Source organism: Myiozetetes cayanensis, unplaced genomic scaffold, assembly GCF_022539395.1.
Source record: "Myiozetetes cayanensis isolate MyiCay16 unplaced genomic scaffold, myiCay2020 scf27, whole genome shotgun sequence".
NCBI classification, from domain to species: Eukaryota; Metazoa; Chordata; class Aves; order Passeriformes; family Tyrannidae; genus Myiozetetes; species Myiozetetes cayanensis.
Genome location: NW_026087488.1, coordinates 65,981 through 88,698, shown reverse-complemented (window position 1 = coordinate 88,698; position 22,718 = coordinate 65,981). Strand labels below are relative to the sequence as shown.

The 22,718-nt window shown below is 40.0% G+C and overlaps 1 protein-coding gene across 3 annotated transcripts in view; it reads left to right on the top strand.

The window, feature by feature from the left end:
• Positions 1-22,718, top strand: part of PITPNM3 (PITPNM family member 3) — a 67,905-nt gene that overhangs the window by 29,546 nt on the left and 15,641 nt on the right. For all 3 annotated transcript variants that reach the window (XM_050321629.1, XM_050321630.1, XM_050321631.1), the window contains exons 5-10: positions 3,725-3,801; positions 5,710-5,945; positions 11,362-11,551; positions 14,624-14,743; positions 17,352-17,533; positions 20,151-20,320. In XM_050321629.1, coding sequence (XP_050177586.1) covers positions 3,725-3,801; positions 5,710-5,945; positions 11,362-11,551; positions 14,624-14,743; positions 17,352-17,533; positions 20,151-20,320 — 975 coding nt within the window. The remainder of the gene's footprint in view (positions 1-3,724; positions 3,802-5,709; positions 5,946-11,361; positions 11,552-14,623; positions 14,744-17,351; positions 17,534-20,150; positions 20,321-22,718) is intronic.

Below are 22,718 nucleotides of genomic sequence, written 5' to 3'. Positions count from 1 at the left end.
TTGTCCATTGCCTTCCTGGAGTTCACAGTGAAATGTCTGTTCTTTATTCCTGCAGCTGTGTTTACAAGCATATGCTGTCGCTCTGTGCCAACCCCTTCCCTTTTGGAAATCATATTTTTCTCATCTGGCTTGGTCTGATAAGTGGAGCTGGGGAGCACTGGGAGTTAGAGATCCTTGGCTCACCCTGTGTGTTTCTTGTTTTCCAGTGCTCTGTAGTAGTCATGTACAAGATCTGGTAGCATATGTGTGCAAGACTCATTCAGTGAAGAAATCATGGAAGTTAACATGGGCACTATCTCATGTTGTGGCTTCCAGAGCAGGATAGGGCTCAGTGACACATGCCATTATTTTCCGCTAAACAGTGCAGTTTGCAAAACTGCATCTGCAGTGTATTACAGTGTTCTTTATCATTTGTCAATAGAAAGCATATGTCACAGCCTTCATGTGAACATATTTCTTATGATGGATTTATCATTATGAATGACTAGTAATAGCACAGCAGATGGCAAGAAACAGCATCATTTCTCATGGGAGCGCAGTCATGGGAATAGCAGTTTTCTTTTGGGACTGTTAGCACCTTATGCTTTGTAGCTAAACCAAGTTCTTTTTTTGTTGTGGGTTTTTTTTTTTTTTAACCTTTAATTTTTCCTTAATTAATATGACAAAGTATTAGGGAAATTTGAAATTGTCTGTGGGGGAAAAAAAAAAAAAGAGGACCTGGCTTGATTCTTAGTATGCCTTTGAACTGTACCTCATGATCTCAGAAGTTTGGAATTGATCATATGAATCTATTCTCCTAGATTCAGGGGACTTACTTTTTTGGTTGTGTGTTGAACTGATGCCTTTCATGGCTGCCTTGGGGTCTTGAATCACTGTCCAAGCTTTTCCTTTCACCTGGCTCTCCTCTCATGCTGATGTTGAGATCTGATGATCATAGGGAGACTGTTTGGGCTATGAGTTACTTCAGGCAAGGCTGTAGACGCACAGCTTTCTTGGTACCTAAGTCACTGGTGAATGTGTATATGCGTGTGTATAAATATATATTTATGTAGCAATTCCAGTGGGAATTTGAGTCTAAAACAATTCCTACCAGATACACTGGCTTGGTGGTATCTGCAGTAGCAGTGTATGTTTCTGTTGGCAGAAATGCTTGATAAATCTCTTCCCTTGTCATAAAATAGTTGGCTTAGATGACAACCACTGTTCCTGTTGACTGTTGGCTGTTGACTCCTAGACTGAAAAGCAGTTTCTGTATTGGGGTTGCATTTAATTTAGGACTGTATGCTGTCGTCCTTATAGTTCAGCATCTGATAAGCAATAGGCAAGGGTCACTTTCTGGTTTTACTCACCTATTTCATGTTAATTTGTTTTGATACTACTTGTTGCAAAGAACCATTTGACTACATAGTGTGGTTCTCAATGAACTGATACATAGTCCTAAAAAAAAATGTTCAATAGTTCCTACTGGTTTTTATAATGCAGCCTGATGTTTTACATGGCGTCAGCTGATGATCTCCCAAAAAATGGAACTTACAGATTTCATACTGTAGTCATAGCTTTTTAATAATGAGGTCAGCATTAAATTGCAGGGAGTTCCAGAAAGCAATTGCATTTGGTGCAAGCTCAGGGTTTATGGGTGTACCTTGTCTCTGTTAGGTTTGCTTTCCGGTATTTTGTTTTTGTTATGGTACCCTTTTATTTTATACAGGTATTGAATGCCTACTACATTAAATCCTTGCCTATCAGAAAGGCAAGAATAATTACCTCAATTTTAAATATGGAGAAATGTAGACACAGAGGCTAAATAAATTTCCAGTGGCTCTAAGGAATGATATTGGTAGAACCTGCTCCTAGTGCAGAAGAGTAGAGTGTTCAAAATTTGTTTTGGACTTAATTCAGTGCTTTTAGAATAACCTGAGCAGACCCTGCTTAAGCAATGTCCTTGGTGAACACTGCCTTAGGGTCTGGCAGACGACCTGTAAACAGATGGAGTGGATCCACAAAGAGGGTATGAACTCCAAATGCCAAGGAAAAGTAAACTGAGTCATCTATAGCGTTATGTGGTGTATTTATTTTCTTCTGGTGTGCTGGAAGAAACAGAGGAAAAGGTGTCTAGATCCCAAAAGCTGTCTGTTATCTACTTTGTGTTATTATTTAGTACAATCCTCTCTCTTTAACTCCTAAAACTTGTATCTGTCATAGAAGGAGCAAGGCCTTACAGTTTCTCTAGGAATAGCTAATCTTTGTGAGACGAGTGGAATTTTAAGTCTGCAACACTGCAGAGAGCTGACATTTTGAATGACAAATTTCTGCTATCATGATTCAGGATGGTTTCAAAGCCTTCCTCTTCCCCACAGGAGAGGGAGGAGGAGTTGTTACAGGGATAGAATTAGCATCTTGTGTGGAATTCCATCACTGTTGACAGAAGAGTAAAGCACATTTGCCCTCCCCAAGGAACTGACCACCGCAACATTTGCTAATCAAATTTCATCTTACAGCTGTTTCCCAGGTAACATGCAATGGTAGAAAAAAATACTGCATTATGAGGAGACCAGAAAGAACCTGTAGTAATCCTCTTCAATGACTGAAAAAACACGGTGCAAAACAGAAAAAATGGATAGTGCTATATCAACTTCTCTGTCCTTAAGCACAGAGAAGTTTTGTTCAGAGGGCAAACCTTTTCATAGCCAGTTGCAGAAGTTATAGAATACAATAGAATAGAAAATTTTCAGTTGGAAGGAACCTACGTTGATCCTGTAGTCCAACTGTCTAACCACTTTATGACTGACCCAAAGTAAAGGCATATTATTAAGATTATTGTCTAAATGCCTCTTAAACACTGACAGGCTTGGGACATTGACACCTCTCTAGGAAGCCTTTTCCAGGGTTTGACCCCACTCTCTGCAAAGAAAAGCTTCCTAAGTTTTGTTTCCTGAGGCAAGACAGTGGAAAATCTCATGGTCTTAAAGCTGATATCAGAAACGTTCCACTGCTTAGAGCAGGCTGCTTCCCAGCCTGTCTGCCCAAAGAGCAGACAAGCGGGCCTTTGGTCCACATGTTTGGTCATGCTCTGAGACTTTCATTGTGGTTTCATTTTCATTGTTGTGTTTATAATTGAGGATGTTGCATGCGTGATCTTGTGAAATGGTATTAGCAAAGGAATGTGTTTCTCTGCAATATCACTTCCTATTTTTCAGGTTACAGGACTTTTTGAGGAGAAATTTTCTTTTGCTCTATGGGCTGTTACTCCTATTTTGCATCATGGTAATGGAGCACTGCAGTTACTTAATGGAGTTCCCTAGGTAGTCACAGAGGTTTGTGGAAGAACTGCATCCTGAAGGTCTTTGCAGAACTTGAAAGACTTAATTCACTTGCCTATATATAGGTGTTTTGTGCTATTTAAGACATATCAGAGTACCTAAGATGGCTGTTTGGGATGAACAGAACCTCAGGTGACTTCTTCTGCTGCTATTTCAGAAAGGCACAGATCAACAGCAGCTGTACTGGTACTACACACCTCGGTATAAGGACCTGAATCCTTTTCTAAATGTTGCTGTTAAGAATAGAAGAGCCTCTAATATTGTGGATTGTTCTGTTTGTCCACAGGATTTCCTATGAATGGAACTTTCTGTCTTGAAACTAGAAATGTGCCTTACATGTAGTTGTCTGTAAAAGACGTGGTAGACAAATATTTATATGACCAGTATGCCTCTTTTCCTTTCAGGTGAATTATATAGAACCTCTTTAAGAAAACAAAGGTTCCCTACACAAGGTAGTGTTGAAATACACGAGGACAGTGAGGTAAGATTATTTCCTAAAACAAGCTGTGATTTCTAAAGATTAGACATGTGGAAATACTCTCATATTATGGAATTATAAACTCGTTTGATGGCTTTTCCTTGTTTGGTAGGTGCACATGCAATCACTGAAAATCATCACAACCTTTTTAAGACATTGGAAATACTTAGGTGGAAATATGACCCAGTTCTCTGAAGAGAAATTGTTGTATCTGCTTAGTACTTGAGTGGAAATGCAGGTTTTTTGAAGCAGATTCAGCAACACTCATGAAATTGATAATAACACAATTGCCTTTTTTCAGAAGCAGGAAAGAATCTAAACAAGTTGTGGTCCTTCCAACAAACTGATTAAGGTCCTCTGTCCCCACATAGGACAGGTAATGGAAATGTCTGCTTTTACATTTTTGAAGAATTCCACTCCTACTGAAAATTATGATAGTCATTGATTGATTAGCCCTTGAGCCCCTTGTCTCAGTCATGACTGAGTTACTGCTGAGAGGCAAATTAATTGCATTCCATTTGAGTCTTCCTGTGAAAGATACCAGTTAACTCCAGCTGAGAGACTTGTTTCGAAGCTTTCAGTTCCACCAGCCCATCAGCAGTGCTGCTTATTTGCAAGCAGACTGTGGAAGGAACTACTCTTACCTTTTAAAGGAAACTAAATTTCTCTTCTGAATAACTGGAATGAAACCATATGGAGAAGGAAATTGTAAATGAATGCAAGGGGAAGTGGAACCTTAAAAAAGCTTATATGATCCTGTATTTAAGCAGATATAAGTCAAGTGAGCAAAATGCCTTCACAATTAATACTTCTGCTGAATACTAAAATTCGTGGGCTGAACAGAGATAGTGGCTTTATGGAATAACTTACAATTCTCTCATTTTCAGCCATTTCTCTGTCACCATTATACAAATGCTAAAGTTACCAATTTCTCTTAATTCCAGAACTTAAGAATAAAGTGTCCAGAACATTGCCTGATTCTCAGGGAGTCACCCAATCTAGCAATTAACAGTCCTTAGACAAGTACAAGAAATATTACTGTTGTTTGAGTTCTGTGTTTGTGTTTGGTCAGGAACTAAAAGTCGTCAGGAATCGTGTGATCCAAAGTGAAAAGAAAATGGCAGTCAAGATTTAAAAACAAAAAGTCTAATCTTTTAATATATTACTCAGTTCTTTGAATGCACATAACTCTCAAGGGATAAAAAAGAAAAAAAAGTGGAGTTGTGAGACATTCAAAATGCTTTTCCAGTCTAAAGTAGAAAATACCTTGTTTATTCTATGTAGCTTATTATTGTCTATGCATATTCACATATTTGTAAATTTATTGGTGAGTTTTATGGATATCAGCAGTGATAAACTTTTTACTTTTTCAATAAGTGTCTGGGTAAATTACCCCCATCTTTCATTTTAATAGGAAACTGCCAGTCTCAAGAGGGTGAGATAGCTGTATCATCTGCTTTTCCTGGATATTCTCATTGGCAGAGAAATTTGGCTTTTTAGAACCTTTGATGATTTGAATGAGAACCTTACCAGTAAATGAAGCAATCGTTCAGGATACCTAGACAGATGATTGCTTAGACTGCCTGCGGAGGTTGAAATTCTTCTCCAGTCTCAGAGTATTTAAAGTACACAAAGCTGTTTTAATCTTTGTTGATATGAAACCTACATCTGTGCTGCAGAGGTTTTCTGTCAGAGCAGTGGGCTCTACGTGGGTCAGACATACTTGAATTAAATGGATGATGGGGCATGCACACACGCGCACCTCCCCCCCGCCCTTCCAGTGAAGGCAAATATACAAAACGATCACACTGGATGTGGGAGGAAAAAAAACACTGCTCATGGTGACACGAGGTATACCAACAATGTCCATAAAAATGCTCCATCCCCTTTTATTTCCTCTTTTTCTTACAGGAAGGAGTTCAACACCAGAACTGCAAAACTCATGTGTTAATTTTGATCCTACATGGAGGGAACATCTTAGACACTGCAGGTGGTGACCACAGCAGCAAGCTGGCAGACATCAACACCTTCAGTTCTGTGTTTGAGAAGGTTACCCGAGCCCATTTCCCTGCCTCTTTGGGCCATATCTTAATGAGACTTGTTCCCTGCCCAGCAATCTGTTCAGCAGCTTTCTCTCTTGTTTCCAAGTAAGTTGATTTGCGTTTCCTGATGTTTGGCTTTGCATTGTGGTTTTGAATGGCTTTCTGTGACCCATCTTTTTCATAACGAAGTGTTGCAAATCCTTCTTTTACTGAGTGCAAGACTTGGAACAATTTTTCATCCTTTTCCAAGTGGATAAATTTGTTTTAAAAAACATTTATTATTGGATGTATCCACTTCAGTAGCTGCTCTTCCTACATGGTTTTTGGGTCTTGGAATTCACTCATTAAATGAGCGAATGTTTTCGGGTAACATTTCTTACCTTAGAGATGTTTTCCTTGACATTAGTACGTTCAGCGGCATGATAGAGAAGGAAGAAAGAAGCACATGCTCTTGGGACTGCTTCAACTCTTCTACAAGTGCAAACTAGAATTAACTGGTGAACTCTGGTGAGAGGAGGAAACAAACATTTTCCTAATTTCTTTTTTTCTAAGCAGAAAGAAAATTCCCTTTGTTTTGTCTGGGGCTTCCCAGACAAAACCCAGTCCAAAAGACTGCTTTTACAGTCTTTGTGTTGCAATATAGTGCCTAGGGTTACATTTGAAGCTCATGTAGAGCAGAAAACCCTGCAGAAGAGTTGAGGAGGTCTACAACTATGTTTTGGGCCATAAGATCCAGGAATGGTGACACCTGCTGTCCAGATGTCAGACAGGAGAGATGGAGAATACATGAAAGTTCTGAAATACTAGCTGGGCTTGAAGCTGTCACGGGCCTATAGGAGGAAGAGGTGTCAGGGTGCAGACCAGACTGGTTGAAGTTGTGCCTGACTCTTGGCATCAAGGGGGAATACATGGAAACAACCAGGAAAGAAGTGTGTGCGTGTCCAAGGTGCTGCCCTGTAAAGTAAGAGGAATGATAGAAGAGGAGGTGAAATATGGAGGAGTGTTTGGAAGATCACCCTTGCCCATTTGGGCCATTGTTTAAGAAGCTTTTTTCCTCTGTACCCCTTGAGAGTTACATGTACTCAAAGAACTCAGTGTCCCTTTGTTATGCCATAGTGCAGTGCCTGCAGGTCTCAGCTATCTGGAGGAATAGCTGGTAGAGCAGAAAGAAGAGTGTGTGCTGGCAGCCCAAATGAACACAACTTTGACTTTCTGCCTCTGTTTCTTTATTTCCTCTTGTTGCAGCACAGAGTGTCCAAACAGAATGAAAAACACCATCCTCGATGTTTGAATTTCCTATAGAATCATTCTGGGCACTGGCATAACATTGATATTGCAGTGGTATGTTCTTGTGCAGAGCTGCTTGTCGTACCTATTTGGGGCTGACAAAAAGAGAGACAATTCTCTGGTCTCACATTTCTGCAGCTTCATGCTAGCAACTTTCATAGCCAAAACTCCAGAATGCAGTTGTGGAACATAAAAGTTGTTGTAAACATTCCCTTTAGCAAACTGTGGTGGAGGAAGGGTAGTTTTAATTACTGTAGTGTTTCACTGAGGGTGAGCCAGATGACTGACTAAGCAGCAGTACAAGATTTCTTTTTTGTTTTGAATGTGGCCTCTGTTTTCTGAAGATACACTATGAGTGTGTGCCAGGGTAATACAACCTGGTTTTTACCTTGGCATAGGTTTTGAATTATGCTGTACCTTGTGTGCAGAGTGACCAGGTTCAGAGGGATTCCACTGGAACTTTTTATGTGAATGTACCTATGCAATTCTCTCTGCCTTGCAAATAGTGGCTTAAAGGAAAGGGATCTTTCAGGGCAAAATTACTCCATGTAGTAAATGTTTCAGATTGTTTAAACTGATCTTTTCTCATCTACACTCATCATTTCAGGTTCCTCTGTCTCTCATATAAATAAAAAATACATTCTTTATGTAACCTACATAAATTTAAAATGTGTGATTGATCTACTGTCACACTTGGCTCTATCTTTGTGGCTAAGAACAAAAAAGGGTTAAAACTAAGGCACATTCTTGTTCCAGATAGATGACTTTCAAGCCATTTCTTCCCTTTTCAGGGAGAAAAATATCCCAGAGTGGATCAACTGTTATGCTTTTTATAGTATATGATTTGATGAGCGTACATTGTTTCACACCTCAGAGTAGAGCTTCTAAATTATAGTATTAGCCAAACTGGAGGATAATCATTGCAAATTTAGAGGGAGTGGGAAGGAGAGAGAAGGAAAAAAAGGCCAAAACAAAACATGTTTTATACTCTTCTTTCTTGTTTGTATTTTTTTTTTTTAATCCTGAAAATGGAGGAAGTAAATGCATATTCTGGCATTCAGAAACAACAATAGCAAGTCCCCAGGACTGTCAGCATGGAATGCAGATAACCAAAGCATAACTGAAAAAAAGTGTTGTGCGATAGTTATCCAGACAAATGTTACCATATAGGTGATTTCCCCCTCTACTTGCTCCTCTCAACCCCTCTCCATAGTGCAGTCTGAGTTATCCCTGCTAGAGATGCTGTCAGTCTCTTCTTCCCTGGGAGCTATGCATGCTCTTAACCACCATGGAAGGCCAGGTCTGTCTTGCAGCCGAGTCATTTGCTGCCTTTCGTCAGTGAGGTGTTGGGTTCTAACATTGGTGACTTTATCTGTCAGGCTCTTACCCTCAGTGATTTCGACTCCAGCCTTTGTGCGTCATGTGTCCAAGCTGGTGATTTTCAAGATAACAAGATTTGTGCTCTTTTGAGTTTCAGCACTGATGTTTTACCTGTTTGTCTCAGCTTCAGCACTAGTACTCAGCATAGAATCATAGAATCAACCGGGTTGGAAAAGACCTCTGAGATCATCAAGACCACCCCTTGATCCACTACCACCGTCATTACTAGATATGGCGCTAAGTACCACATCCAGTCTCTTCTTAAATACCTCCAGAGATGGGTTCCAGTGCCTGATTACCCCCTCTGTAAAGAATTTCTTCCTAATATCCAACCTAAACCTCCCCTGGCAGATCTTAAGACCGTGCCTGCTTGTCTTACTGATAGTTGCCTGGGAGAAGAGACCAACCCCCACCTGGCTACTACCTCCTTTCAGGTAGCTGTAGAGAGTGATGAGGTCTCCCCTGAGCCTTTTCTTCTCCATGCTCAACAACCCCAGCTCCCTCAGCCTCTCCTCATAGGAGCTATGTTCAAGTCCCTTCACCAGCCTGGGTGCTCTTCTCTGGACCTGCTCCAGCACCTCAATATCCTTCCTGAACTGAGGGGCCCAGAACTGGACACAGTAGTCCAGGTGTAGCCTCACCAGCACTGAGTACAGGGGAAGAATCATTTCCCTGGTCCTGCTGCCACACTGTTCCTGATACAGGCCAGGAGGCCATTGGCCTTGGCCACCTGGGCACACTGCTGGCTCATGTTCAGCTTCCTGTCGATCCAAACTCCCAGGTCCCTTTCTGCCTGGCTGCTCTCCAGCCACTCTGTCCCCAGCCTGTAGCGCTGCAGGGGGTTGTTGTGGCCAAAGTGCAGGACCCGGTAGTTGTACTTGTTGAACTTCATCCCATTGGAATCAGACCATCTCCAGTCTGTCCAGGTCCCTCTGCAGAGCCCTCCTGCCTTCCAACTGATTGACACTCCCCCCCAACTTGGTGTCATCTGCAAATTTGCTAATGGTACACTCAATCCCCTCATCTAAATCATCGATAAAGATATTAAACAGAACTGGGCCCAACACTAATCCCTGGGGGACACCACTGGTGACTGGATCCCAACTGGATGCAGCACCTTTCACCACCACTCTCTGGGCCTGGCCCTCCAGCCAGTTCTTAACCCATCATAGAGTACCCCTGTCCAAGCCATGGGCTGCCAACTTTTCCAGGAGCATGTCCGCTCCGACAAACAACTTCATCTCTTCCGTACACTCTTTCAGGGGTCTGGATGTTTCTTCCCTTTCTGTTTGTCTGCTATAACAATGGAGGTCTCTGTGACTAAACATTTATAATAAATTACATTGGAATTAAAAAAAACACACGGTCATTTCTAAGCCACTTAGAGGTGATTAATTGTCTCTATTTCAATTTGATCTATATTGCTTCAGCTATGGGGAAAAAAACCAATACATTGCCAGCTTTATTTACTTTCCCATCAGCTCTGGTTTGTGTGATTCTCTTTTGAATATTGTTTGCATTTTATTTTTATTATGAAAACATATGCAGGTATTTTGTACCATTTCAAACATTCATTTAATAAGCTTTTTTTCCTCACGTGTTTGTCCCTTTCCCTTTCTGAGGTATTATCTGCTGATTTTATTAGTAAAGGAAACTTTTTTTGTGGGTTTTGAAGGTTCAGTTTTAATTTCTGAGAGTTAGTATTCATAACTGTATATCTGCTGTGCGTTTGGATGATCTAATCAACTGGTAAAATGAAACTGTTTTAATTGATAGAGCTTGGCAGACCAGCTGAGCTCAAGGACATAGAAGCTGTTATACTACTTCAGATGAAAAATACCATATCACTGGAGTGCTTCAGCCAGAGGCAAGTGTGGAAAAGACCAGTGAGACTTGGGACATAACACACACCGGCAAATCTTCTGTTCTTCCTCCATTACCCTGGTAATAGTCTCAAGGATGTGAGTTTTAGCAAAGACACAGACTAACTATATTTCAGGCAACTTGCTTTTAAATATTGTGATAGCCCATGAAGTTCCCAAAGAAAGTGAATACAAAATAGTGTTCAAGTTGCCACCTGTGGCTTTGGATGAACTTCAGATGTACTAAATTATCCAAAATACTTCCAACTTTCCTTTGATCTCCAAAAGGCAATTTACTGTAGGAGAATCTGGCACACACTGATGTGCCTTTTATCTTTAGCTCTCTGAGTTGTCTTCCCCACTCATCAGTAAAAATCAGTCAAGAATTAATCAGCAGATTTACTGAGAAACTTGCAGGATGCATATCCAAGCTAAAGTAAAGCTGCTGTTCTTCAAATTTGAGCTTGTATTTTTGATTGGGTCACGGCCTGTTTACCAAGTGTTACCGTGCAGACATTTGCTGTGATTTGAGAATATGTGCATCTTTCTTTCATCTTTTTGAAAAGATGGGTCACTGGGAAAAATGTCTTTATATGCTCTTGAGCAATAGTGCTGTTGCAGTTGTGTTCTAGGAAACAATATTCCATTGTGATGGTTGGATCCTTCTCTATGATGGTGTAAGTTGTTACATGAGGGGGAAAACAGGCTGAAATTTAATCATATCATTGCCATTCTAAGTTATGTCTACTTGTATGTGGCACAATAGTATCAAGTAGTTTAACTACAGAAATGCCTTCTAGTGTAATCTCATTCAACTAAAGCCGTAACTCCTTGATTTTTTTTTTAAGCAATTGAATTCTGTGAGAAAATGATCCTTCCTTTGTTCTCTCATTGTGAATTGCAATAGCCCAACCCGTTTCTGTTAATTACCATTCTCTCATGCTCTGTGCTGGCTCTTGCAGTTTTCCCAATAATATCATGTCTTTCTCTAGCCTAAATCCCTACAGTTATGATGAGAGCTGTCTCAGCAGCAGTGAAGACCACATCCCACTGGCTGCCTTGCCTTTGCTGGCTGTTTCATCCCCTCAGTACCAAGATGCTGTTGCCATGGTGATCACCAGAGCCAATCAAGTTTACAATGAGTTTCTCAAATCTACAGATGGGGCTGGCTTTAATGGACAGGTAGGACTATTTTTTCTTACATCAAATTAAAATTCCTTCAGAGCAAGGCTGTTTCTTTTTAAGCCATTGTATTAAGGGTTTTGAGTTATGTGTGTGAGATAATGCTGCAAATATGATGAATGAATGTTAGCACAGGATCATCTATTCAAAATACCTTCTCAGTGCCCAGCATGAGAAAGACACTTCTGGAATCCTGTACACTATCTAATGTGGACTTACTCAGCTGGTAGAAGATTATATACCTTTTTCCACAAGCATTTTGACCCCCAGGCACTTCCTAAGTATTGCTACAGTGCGATAAATGAGGTATGCTGAGCAGTGAACAAGCATGGCAGCCCAAGACAGATTATATTCAGTGTTAATGAGATCTTTACACATCTGCTGAAGCTGACGGAAAAACTGGGGGACCTTTAAGGTCATAAGAAGTCCAACATTTAACTATTACTTCTTTTTTGCCTCCATCACAGTAGTAATAAATTCACAGTAAAGAAACATAGAAGACAAATACTCAGTTGCCAGCAGCATTGCAAATTTTCTGTATAACTCTGGGGAAAGTCATGTAATTTTTCTGTTGTGACCCACTGACCACTGAAGTCACCCACAGGTTTCTTCTGACATGTCAGTTGCTGTTCCTGCTTTGCCATCTATAGTCTACAAAAAAGTACTTTCCTGCTTCATGTAGGAATATTATATTGATACTCTGTGTAAATTATTTTGCAATGGGGCCATCTACATAGCCAGAAACATGCGCTTACTTTAAGTACAGTGACCTTCACACTTCAGGAAAAATAAAGAAAATAGATGTAATATATAGAGTACAGTGTAACCTTTGAAGGAAACCATTTGTCTTATTACACAAACAAATGCTTTTCCATAGCAGTAATAAGATGATGCTGTGACGTCAGTATTTTTAGGCTAAAATTTGAGTCGAAGCCAGTTTTACTATGCATAGTAAACTGTTCTTGACTGAAGCATAAAACCAGACCAACTGCAGTGATAAAACATTACAAAAAGTGTAATTATGTAAAGAAGAAGTATACCAGTTACAGAATAATATGAAAACAATTTTCTCAATAGAAATTTAGTGTTATGGGTTTTTTCTTTGGCAAAACTACAAAGAAGTCTCCTTGGTGTGTTTTATGAATCAGATATACTGGCCATTATTATATTACTTCGTGTGAAAGAATGTGCTTGATCTCTGTAATAATAATAATAATAATAATAATAATGGCCAGTCTTCGCGAGTGACGATCCGGGGAAGGTCTTTACACCTTCCAGCCTGCGCATTGGATTTTTTAGGTGAGACACAGTGTGCGCGGAACTGAGCCCACCCTTTAATCCTAAGGTTCATCTGCCAGGGCCAAGCGAGCTTGGACGGTGGCAGCGAGGTCCTCAGGACGTAGATGGGTTGCCTTTAAGGGCTAACGAGCTCCATCTGCCCGGGCAGTGTCCCTGACCAGGAATCGAACCTGGGGCTCAGCGGTGACAGCGAAACGCCCTTAACCACTAGACCACCAGGGGCTCCCAGATCTCTATATACTCCACAGAATTTTCACTATCAACAATTACTAGCACTGTTAAAACAGAAGTGACTTCTCTGTGCTGTCTACAGTTACAATGCTTTGCTTTTCTCCTTAGATAGAAATTTCAGCTCTGCCTCCAAATAAGTCCTGTACTTATCAAATATATATCATACATCCTGACACCCACCCTGTGTGTGTCTTTCATTTCATATTTTGGTCTCTTCTGTCCAATTATGTTGCAAGCTCATTAGATCAGAGATTTCCTTTTTGATTTTGTTCAGTATCTGGAAAAAGTTAACTCCATTACCTTAATGTCAATAATAATGTCATATGCCTTGGTAAATTGAAGAAGTTATTACCAATTCCCTACAAAATGTGTTGTTAGTTTTATTAAGGTTACTTGTATCATACAATTTTTAGTTCTTTGTGGACTTCATTGTGCAACATAGGAATTTGAAAATCAGAGAGTAAATTGCCATGCTGTTCAATTGTAATACAACTTTAGAATCAGAAATGTCTTGGGATAGATGTTACTTTAATGTATTTTGATATTTTATTTTTTAAAATGTTTTTTATAATTTTAATTGAGTACAAGAAATATACTCAATTCAGGAAGAGTGCCACATTGAGATGCACTGAGATAAGTTTGAGGTTTTTCCCTACCTGCATCTTGAAGAACTTGCTTTTCCTAACATCTTCACTTGGAAGAAAGAGTGCACAACATCCTGTATCCGAAACTTATAGTTTTGTGTTGTAGCCAAGATGAATTAAGGTTAGAAATGAGTTAAGGAAACTAAAAGGATTTGGGAATAATAGACTAGATGATGGCTTCAGTTTGAGAATTGGAGAGAGAGGCTTTGCTGGAGCCTGGTATCAAGCTATTGCTCATGCTCAGACACAGACAGGGGGACAGGGAGCAAGAATCATCTCCTATGGGTTAGAGATGTGTTCAGTGGAACTGGCTTGTGGGAAACGTTCCAAACGTGCCATAAAATTATTCCAACTGTTGAATTCCCTATTTTAGTACTCTATGCTTTTTTAATTGCCAGGTCATACTTTGAAGGTAGCCTCTATGTTTATATTAAATGGGAATCAAAAGTGAATCTCTCTGCTTAATACCTCATTTTGAAGTTCTGTTCTCTTGTCCTGACAGGAGAGTAACAATCTGTTGAAGTCCTGTTCCCTCTATGACTCTCAAGGAAATGTTAAGTGAATGGAAATCTTTGTGTCACCAGTCGTCTGGTGCTACGAACTTTTTGAGCTGGAATCTGGCTGCAAGTAGCTGGAAGAGTTCTAATTCATCTGGGAGAACTCCCACTGGTCAAAATAGTCACTGGGACAGATATTCTTGGCATAGGGCATATTTCTGGAGATAAAAGGAAGTGGAAGAAAGTGGCTACACGTTTTTAGCTGCAAGAGGAACCAAGGGTGTAAAAACCAGTAACGAGGATGCGAAGCAGGACAGGAACTCCTCTGCAGTGCTGTGATGCTTTTTGTTTCTTTTAAAACACTTGCTACATGTCCCCAAAAAATCTCTCTGTTTTCTCAGGTGTGTCTCATAGGTGACTGCATTGGAGGAATTTTGGGCTTTGATGCCATCTGCTATAATTCTAATACAGCTGATGAGAGTCGGAACAGTAGCAGGAGAGGAAGCATCAGCAGCATCCAGGTGAAGAGAAAAAATCCACACAACTGAAACCCTATAGATTCATACCCTAGAGGAAATCAATTCCATATAAGACTGAAAAATTAAGGATTTGGTAAATTACCAATGATAGAATGGGCTTTTGTTCGTGTATCAAAAATTTGTTGTTGTCAGCTTCAGTTTTGTGGTATCAGAAATCAGTAGTGAAGGCTTAATCTGTAAACCTTTAAAATAGGATTACCAAGTGCCCCTTATGGTATCCCTAACTGTAGATGCAAACATTTCCTGTCTCAGTAATCTCTGTTGGGCTCCTATTTTTTGTCAAAATATTTTCTTTCTTTTTTTTTTTTTTTTTCCACATATGGTGTGGATTTCCTTATGCTAGTGCCTGGTAGTCTAGCATTAAGATGTGTTGCAAATAAGTTTTGGTGACTGGTGAAAGAATGCCTCTTTCTTCGTAAGGAATGCAAGTCATCTGAGGATCTGTGAATGAACAACTGAGTGTCTATACAAGTGCTGCATTTGCAGAGAAGGGAAGAGTAATTCTACCTATGATCCAGGAAAGATTTTATGATAGTAAAAGCACAGGTTTTTAATGTAATGCTAGTATGTAAACTTAATTATTGCGTTCAACACTTAAGAAAGAAAATTAAAGTTCAATCGATCTTACGTACTTCAGGCTCAAGTACATATGGAGGGTGGGTGTGGTGAATTAGAGCTGACACTGTGTGAGGTGCCCATGCTCTGTTCTTTGGCTTTGTGACCCTGTGTAAAAACTGTTTCATCTCTTTAGTTACCTCTCCTCAAAAATGGGCTCAATGACACTGACTTGCTTGGTTCAATTGAGAGCTATATGTGGTGTAAATACTCTTGAGCAAAGAGACATTGTCTAAATTTTTCCAGGAAGGAGAATTACTCACCATTAGTAACATGGCTTTTGGGAATAAGACTAATTATTCACTTGTTACAGAAGGCAGAAGATCCTCTTGGCTGTTGAAGACTATAGGTGGAACTGTGTGGAAAGGTTCACCTCATAGCTTATATGTCCTATGAACTTGTTAATTCTGCAGCTTCAGAGAAACAGATTCAATGAGCACGTTTTCCATTGTCTGTCTGCATGTCTTTGGCCAAGCCACTTGATCTATGTCCCAGCCCTCATCTGCAAGCTTTGTGCACTTTCTCCTCTATTTTGTCTAGTTGGAGTTTATACTTTTTGCAAGTTGCTTAAAAGTGCTGAGTATGATAATGTATTTTGATTTGGGGTATTTGAGGCTATGGATTGTGAAGTGTTCCAGTCACACTTCAGTGGTATAGTGCATAATGCTGTGTCTAAGAAGGCAGGAGCAGGGAGCACTGGTAGAGAGAATCTAAATGAGTGTTGGGAGAGAGATGTATGCAAGAAGGAAAAGGACAACTTTGAATCCTGCTTTCTTGTACAATGCCTAGCCAGTTTTCCAGTGATGTTCTCTAGGTTCATCTCACCGAGATCTAGTTCCTTGTCCTTCTAAAACTACTTATTCTTCCCTCATTGAATTTATCTGTGCCTGCCCCTCTACTTTCTCTCGCGAGGAAGTTACAGACTGCAATGAGGTCTTCCCCCAGTCCCCTCTTCTCCAGACCAAGTGACCTCAGCTACTCCTTGGATTCCTCTCAAGACCCTTCACCATCTTCATTACCCTCCTTTGAACACTCTCTAATGGCTCAATATCTTTCTTATATTGTGGTGACCAAAACTACCCCAATACTGCAGGTGAGGCTGCCCCAGATCAGAGCAGAGCAGGACAATCCCCTCCCTGGCCCGGCCGGTGATGCTGGACCTGATGCCACCCCAAACATAGTTGGCCCTCTTGGCTACCAGGGCACTGCTGACTTATATTCCACTTGCCATTGACCAGGACCCCCAGGTCCCTTCCCACAGGGCTGCTCTCCAGCCTCTTGTTCCCCAGGCTGTATGCGCAGCTGTTGTAAAGAACCAGATCTTGCTATGCCTTGTGCAGGGAGATCTTGTGCATGGATGGGGGAGGGTCAGTCCAGTGGCATTTGTTTTGAAAAGCATCATTTGCATGGGCTGTTGAAATGGACACCAGAATAAAAGTCTGGAAGTAATAGGGATATATCAGGGAGGATGCTGGTGCAAGCTGCAGAAGTGCTGGAGGAAATGAACAATAAAGAAATTAATAACCTTGAAGATATGATGCCACTGGTCTCCTTTTGCATCCTGCAGAAGCTAGCATTCTTAAAAATCAGGTCCCACATCCATGGAACATGATGAACAAGAGCATTAACATTGTAGTGGGCATTTTGTGCACTTAGTTAAGACCCCTTCTGATTACCTTATGATATTAAGAATGATAAAGTCATGAAGGATAAAGTTTTTGTGTTAATCCTCCTTTCTGCCCCTTGTGACTCCCCCTCAAATTCCTGATTCTCCTTCCAGCTTTTAGGCTATGCATCTTAACAGTGAAATTTAGTCTTCATCTCTTCCCTTCTATTGCAAAGAGGAAATCTAACCCTTTCCACCCTTTCTTGAATAAAGTGAGGTTAAATGTATAAATGCAGCCATTTCATATAAGCTCTGTCATATTTTGGTGTCTTGTCTAAATCCTCCTTTTGCTCTGTTCATTTTCTGAAGGATAATACCCTCTTAACAGAGGACTCCAGTCTGGGTGACAGCAAACACCTGAGCAAAAGCAATATTGACATCTCGGGAATCATGGAGGATGAGGAGCCAAGGCAGCCGTTGCCTCAGAAACAAAGTGACTCCTCCACCTATGACTGTGATGCTATAGCCCAGCATCATGCTCTCCTGTCTAGGTAACTGGTGTTCAATGACTGAGTAAAAGAAACAGCCTTGCCATTGAATGGAGCCTGTCAGCACTAGAGCACAGAGTCACTGTTGCTGTTTGTGGTGTGTTTCTGGATGTTTGCTTGAAGTCCTTGTCTCCCCCTCAGAAAACCCCATGGATTTAGTGGGTGTAGTATGAACATATTCACATGTGGAGTGTTTTTTATTTAATCTTTATTCAGATGTAAAAGTATTGAATATGCAAAAATGAATGCACAAAGTTCTGCTTCTTCAGTGCAGCTCACTCAAATCAAGATGGATGAATACTTTATAAGTGTAAATTTGTTACCTCTTTTTATCTAAAGATCCCTCTGACTTCATTTTCAGGATTTTTATTATTCTATAAAGAGTGAGATAATTGCTTTGGGTGCTCCCCTTGGTCTATGAGCTATTCAGATCAACTTTAAAACAACAACAAAAAAGCCCTGCATAAACATTTGGCTTAAATGAGGAGGAGGTTAGGGAAGGAGAGTTAACTTAATTAGCTTTCCATGATCTTAAGAAACCTCTGAAATGCAGATTTGATGGGAACATAAGCATTTCCTTTGTCTCATTGTTTCTGCCTGTTCTAAGCTGTTTGGGTTTTTTATCTCTTATTTGGGCTTTTGCTTCCTCTATCCATCATCTTGTTTCCTTTATTTCATTGTGAGTGATGCAGAAGGAGAAGTCTTACTGTGTGTTGAGTTTCAGTCCTGCTAGAGTATAGTGCAGACTTCCTACTGTGCTTTATTTCAAGTCTATCAGGGTTTTTAGTAGCAGTTTAATGTAGTTTTATATTCTTGCTTTGACTGAATACCCTTTCCTTTGTTTTTGTTGATTACTCTGCTTTTATTTTCAAACCATTGCATTTTCTGGGTATCGCTGTATTGTAAAGTGTTTTCCCTCTGAGGCACAATGGTGGTTTTTCATTTGTCTGTGGCTGAAAACATGAAGGTTTTTTTGGTCAGTCACTTTTAGGTTCTTGTATAGGAGAAGTACTGTGTTACATTTAAAGCACAATGTTGACTTGTATAAAGCACTTTAGACTTGAAGAATAATAGGATAACGGAAGGACAAAGGTAACAGTTTTTTCCAAGTCTTTCATTTCCTGTGTGTCTGTGATTTTAAACTGAAAACTGTACATGAGTTATACTTAAGGAGATAGAAGTGTTACCTTCCATTCCCATTTTGAACTCAAACTTCAGGCTGTTGCTAAGTTGTTGAGGAACAGTTGGACAAACATAGGCTAAAGACAGCAGAAAAAATTCCTTGGTAAGGTAAAGAGGGTGAAAAAAACAAATGAAATGAAACCACGTCATCCTCTGACCCACCCTGTACATAAAGAGAGGCTCCAAGCCTTGGCTTTCCTGTCTGTGGAACTTGCTCAAGATCACTGAGACCTTTTTCCCCATGATCTCATTTACTGCAGTTTAGCAGAGGCATATCATTGATGAGGTTACAGAGATCGCTCTTTCATTTTTTTCAGATGATCATTACAGAGATCATTCTTTTAAAGGAATGTTGTTGCCTTACACATTGCAATTGTGTTTCAGTGTCTCAGTTTGTGCTCTTTGTCCGAGTGCTTATGGCACAGAGAGGTAACTACAAACTGCCGTGCTGATGGATTTAGTTCTTGGCTTTCTTCACTTCTGCATTAAATGAAGGCCTAAGTTTGGTCCCCAGGGTTACAGTTGATAACATTGGGTTATAAGTTGAGAATGTCACTAGGTTCTCAGACTGAAAGAAGGTTTGGCCTGATTTGAGATCAGTCTTCAGAATTTCTGGATTTTGATCCATGCTTGGCCATAGATACAGTGTGTAGGGTGCACATAAATCCCGAGTGCTTCACTTACAGTTCTGATTGAAGTCAGCATGGTCAGCATCTCTCAGTCAGGCTCTCCATGCTCTGGAGGCATGTTCTGCTCTGTCACATGGCTGGACAGCAGGTGTTCAGACTACTTTTCTGCTTCTGAATGTAGGTATTTCATCTCCAGCAGAACTAAATGATGGCAGAGTCCTTTCTCTGTCAGTGAGGGATAAGTGGTCTGTAGTTACCTCATGCATGTGTGGCATACAAAGTAAATAGAAGTGTTTAAATAATTTTAAAAGCTCTCTGTAAGCATCACTGATTTTAACCTGTAACAAATAGTTGAAAAGTAGTGAAATTCTAGGTCATAGGTCAGGGAACAGATTGGAACAATGCGTTTTATGCACCCAAGTAACATACTTTGACTGTAACCTTCTAATACCATTGTCCTTACACAGTAGGAGTAGGTTAAAATATGTAGCAGAAGAGTCAGAATAAACTTACATACATCTGTACTGCTAAAAGAGAGGGGAGGTAAACTTAAATCTTCATAGTCCTTGCATAATTTACCAGTAAGTATTCTGTATAAGAACTGTAGAAAACTCTTGAATGTTGCAAGTAGTAAATTTACTGAACAACCACACTGAAAATCATGGTAAGTGGCTGCTATGGTGCAATATCAGTCTGCAGTTTCAAAGTGTATTGCTTGGATCTAAATACAGGCGCTAGAACTTTCTAAGTAGCCTATTTTGGGAATACCCTCTTCATTATTGTTGATTCAGTACATTTTCTTTGCTCAGCATCCACTCAAGTGTGTTGAAAGATGACGCAGACCTTCCTCTTGTGGATTCCAGTCTCTCAGAAGTAAACCTGGGCCGATTTGAATTTGAGGTGTCTGATTTCTTCCTCTTTGGGTCACCACTTGGTTTGGTGCTGGCCATGAGGAGCACTGTTCTGCCTGGCCTGGATGGTAAGCTCTTCCTGGGGTTGGAATTCAAGATGGGTAATGACCTTCATAAACAGAGACTCACACAAAAAGGAGGTAAATAAAGGAGCCTAGTTAAATACTAGGGAGTGAGGTAAATTTCTTCCTTTAAAAGATGGGAATATTGATGTGGGTAGGCACTGAGATAATGAGGGTTGTTCCAGGGATGTCACTGCTCACCCGTTTGCAGAAGTGTGTCTTTTGCTCTGCTGTTAATCATATATTCCATGTCATACAACATGAAGCTCATGCTTTACCAGGGATCAGTCCTTGAAAACGATACCAAAAATAACGTCTGTGCTTGGTCAAGCATTACCTGTACACGTCTGGCTTCATTGTGAATTTGGCCCCCAAGTGTGTTGGTGTGTTGCTTGTGAGCCATTATTCCTCTCTGGTAACAGAACCTGGTGATCAGATGCATAGAGGATTTTTTGTTTTATTTCTAATACATCTGGATTTTTAAAATTTTTCTGTAAAAGTAAAAGCTTACTTCACTTTTCAGTATTCACTACATGATTTGTCTCTTTGCATGGTATGAGCTTAGGATAGCACAGCACCTTCATAGGAAATGGTACGTTCATTTATCAGGTAAGGGAGAAAAATCCATTGCAACAGTGAGAAGAGGCAACAATTCAGGACTCCAATTTTTTTTTCTAGCCAGTAGTCCTTCTTTCCCCAGTCTCAGCTCTGGTACCCTCCAGACACTTTGACAGGAAAATTTCATGTTAATTACTAGTATTTAAAACTATTTTCTTCAAATTAGCTCTCACTTCCATTTGTCCTCTGGTATCCTGCAGGGAGCATGCTTTAAGAGCAGCTCAACTGACCGGCATTTCAAACACATTCTGAGCTGAGCAGAGTCTACTTGAAGCATAATTAGTCTTTAGAGGTACATATGATAGAAGAATCCCATTTTAAAGTGATAATTATGGCACAGTTGAGAGGAAAACAGACAAATTGAAACCTACTATGCAGACAGCTGGAAGTTAGTTGAGAAATCAGGTGCCGCCTTTACTGAAATGAAAGGTAGAAAGCTACCTGAAAATATGACAGAAAAAATTCAGATGTTTTTATTTATTTTTCTGATTAGAATCAGTTTTTAAAACATAAGGGAAGGAAATTGTATCTAGAGGTTTGCCTGTTACATTTGCAGACCAGATGCATTTTGTTGTGTTTTACTTTCTGAATATTTATTTATTTTTACACTAAAAAGACTTTGTATAAAACCAGATCTTCATTCCATTTTTTTTTATTTCCTTGCCGAATGCCTTTTAATTCTCATCTGCCTAATATTCTGTTGGTCCCTTAACGTTTCCTTAACAGTTCTTCTGGTTACCCTCTAGCACTGTCTTCTGTGGTCCTCTCACTGTGTAGACTCAGTTCTTATTGTCTAAAGCACAGATCATTTGATCTGTGTACAGATCGTTCTTCCACTCTCTATGTGCTGATTATCCTTGGAAGAGGCTTGCTGTCCTCTACAAATCTCAATTCCCAGTAAGTCATGAGCATTTAGTTCCATCCGCAAAGCAACTCTGTTCTGCCTTGGGGTGGTTGCAGTGGTTTGAGGTGTTTTGCACTTGCTCTCATTGGGAACTAATACTACTGAATGCCACACTAGTAGAAGTACTCAGCACTGCAGGTGTCAAACATAGACATAGACCTCAGAAATTTGGCAGAAGGCCTAAACTAGGAAGAAGATAATTTCAGCTTGCATGCATATATTACATTTTTCAATACTAACTGTACAAAATGGAAAATGTCATCTGGTTATTAGCAAAATGAAATCTTTCTCAAATCATAACCTTGCCTACAAAGGCAAACCCAGAACACTTCAAATTATCAAAAGATTTCCTCAATATGGGTTTCTTCAACCAAAATACATAAAGGGTATTAAATACTTTGCTGGACCTGAAACAGGCCAAGTGAAACCTCCATGCTACAGGTTTACCCTCAGCGCAGCAGCATTGCTCCCTTAATGTGCACAGAAAATCTTACAATCTCAGTGAATATAAACCGATGTGTTCACTTGATGCTTGGCTTTATCAGCTGTAAGCCTGGCTTTTGCAGGAAGCTTTAGGAATGACAGTTCCAACTGTGTCACATCACTACTAATTTCTAAAAGTAACCTTTAATTGCCCGTGTATAAGAGAAACCACAGCCACGTAGCCTCTAGGGTTTACTGTATAGCACAGCAGGTTTGAAAACATGTCATGCTTGCATGGAGTTCATAGGAAGAAGACATAATTATCTCAAATAAATGTTATAGTTTAGTCATTGCTTTACTCTTGTAGTTAATAAACTGACCATTGTAACATGTAATGCAGTACTGTACAAAGTGTACTAAGTTTAATGAGCCTATAATGAATTGATTTGATTCAGTATG